General features: G+C 43.3%; 1 protein-coding gene across 1 annotated transcript in view; it reads left to right on the top strand.

The window, feature by feature from the left end:
• The first annotated feature begins 285 nt into the window (after positions 1–285).
• Positions 286–2,189, top strand: part of LOC102774361 (protein FAM205A) — an 8,178-nt gene continuing 6,274 nt past the window's right edge. Inside the window, 2 exon segments of the mRNA XM_015560581.1 lie at positions 286–493; positions 1,355–1,400. Of these exon segments, the coding sequence (XP_015416067.1) occupies positions 350–493; positions 1,355–1,400 (190 nt within the window). The 5' untranslated portion in view covers positions 286–349.

Raw genomic sequence — 2,189 nt, 5'->3', positions numbered from 1 at the left:
TCATTCCTGCACGTCTGTGTTTGTAGATGATGATCACACCTGCTGCATGAGGATAGGTAGGGAGGAGCCCTGCCTTCACCTGCCTCAGCAAACACTTGTTTCTAACTCTCTATCTTTCTCCCTCCTCCCTGTAAAAAATAAATAAATAAATAAATAAAATATATTTAAAATAAAAAAGCCTTTGACACGATGCCTGCCTTGTGAAACAGAAGGGCTTTGTGATGCAGTCTGGTGACCAGGTTCTATTCTCTGTGAGGCGGAGATGACAAGGCAGAGCATTGGGAATCATTAGACAGGAGGATCCTGAACGCCTAGATATAGGGATGGCTCCTCCCCTCATGCTAAAGCCATGTTGAGCGTTACTTTTGTTCTTCGGAGTGTTGGATATTTCTTATATACATATGGTGCCATCTTCCTTATTATCCTAATTATCTGGCAAGTGAAGAGGAGTTACTATGGGTTAAGGTTGGAACCTAAAAGGAGCTGCTACCAGGTAGGGAAATAATAACACCGTAATTGAACTAGTTAAGTTTTAGATAAGAAGCTTTTTAAGATCTCAGAGCCTCCTTTTACCTTTCTTGCCAATTTTTATACTATACATTCAGATACTCTAACATGGTGCTTTTCCAGAGCCTAGAAGTAATTTTTTTAAAAAAATATATTTTATTGAATTTTTACAGAGAGCAATGGAGAGGAATAGAGAGGCAGAAACATCAATGCAAGAGAAACATCGATCAGCTGCCTCCTGCACACTCTCCACTGGGGATGTGCCCGCAACCAAGGTACATGCCCTTGACCGGAATCGAACCTGGGACCCTTGCGTCCGCAGCCCGACGCTCTATCCACTGAGCCAAACCGGTTAAGGCTAGAAGTAATTTCTTACTAAGCAATCCCTGCAGTGTATTTTAATGGGAAGATTAAGAACCTCTCTGTCTACCTTGGGTTGAGACCTAGGTGAAATGGAATCTATCTCACTGGATCTCAGAAGACATCCCAATATGGGGGTTTCTTCTGGTTGGTGGACTTAGTAAGCTAAAGTCCTAGGGCTGTTAAAACTAATCACCATCACCTTTTAATTTATTTCAGTATTGCTCCTGTGTCATACTTAGCCCTCTAAAGAACCTGTCCTAAGAAAGTGAACAGGAAGTAAGGAATGTGGAGAGACTTGAAGTGAGAAATAAGTAGAAAAATAAAATGTTGGGGTGAAAGACTGGAGTAGAGGTAGGGAATATAAGTGAGTGCATTAAATACAGACATACATAGACAGGATTTTGGAAATTTATATTTTTGTCTCATTTTGGATATAAAAATGGAAAGTGTCCTAACTTCACACTCTAACATTTTTGTCTTTAAGTGTCACCAAAAACTCAAGCCAAAGGCTAGGGATGCAGTATCAAAAGGTAAAGCACTTGTCTCTTCTCTGACTCCCCTTTACTGCGGGTTGGGTTTCCGTGGATTTTGTCCCTCTTTGATCTCTGGTGCTTGGGTTCTCAAAACACGAAACGTTCCAATTCCACAAGTTGACACTCTCTCCCAGAAGACTTTCTTTTTTTTTTTTAATTAAATCTTTATTGTTCAGATTATTACATTTGTTCCTCTTTTTTCCCCCATAGCTCCCCTCCACCCAGTTCCCACCCTACCCTCTGCCCTTCTTCCTGCACCCCCAGACCCCTTTCCCCCCGAGAATTGTCAGTCTACTCCCTTGCTATAGGAGGAATCTGAGGAAGTCAAGAAGCCCAGACTGGAATAGAGAGCTCACAGCTGCAATAAACAAAGAGGAGAGGACAGGGACCCTGCTGTATTGATGGGGACAGAAGGGAGTCCTTTTGGGTTTTTAGGTTTTTGGGTTTTTGGGAGGGAATGCTGGGACCCTGCTTAGGGTGGATCTCAGTAGACTTGTGTTTGCTTGTGTTATCAGTGGGCCCAGGCTCCAGCTCCCTCCAGGGGACCCTCCCAAAAAGATACTTGGAAGTTTGTGAGCCCCAGGCCCCAAGGAAAGGGGAGGCAGTCTCCGCTAAGGGTGGGGGTAGCCGTGGGAGTGAGAGACCGCTGCCCATAGTCAAGGAAGGGATCCCTCTAGGCCAGTGGTTTTTAACCTTATAGCCCTTTAAATACAGTTCCTCATGTTGTGACCCAAGCATAAAATTATTTTCGTTGCTACTTCATAACTGTAATGTTGCTGTTCTTAA

Source organism: Myotis davidii, unplaced genomic scaffold, assembly GCF_000327345.1.
Source record: "Myotis davidii unplaced genomic scaffold, ASM32734v1 scaffold534, whole genome shotgun sequence".
Lineage (NCBI taxonomy): Eukaryota > Metazoa > Chordata > Mammalia > Chiroptera > Vespertilionidae > Myotis > Myotis davidii.
This window is presented reverse-complemented; position numbering and strand designations above follow the sequence as displayed.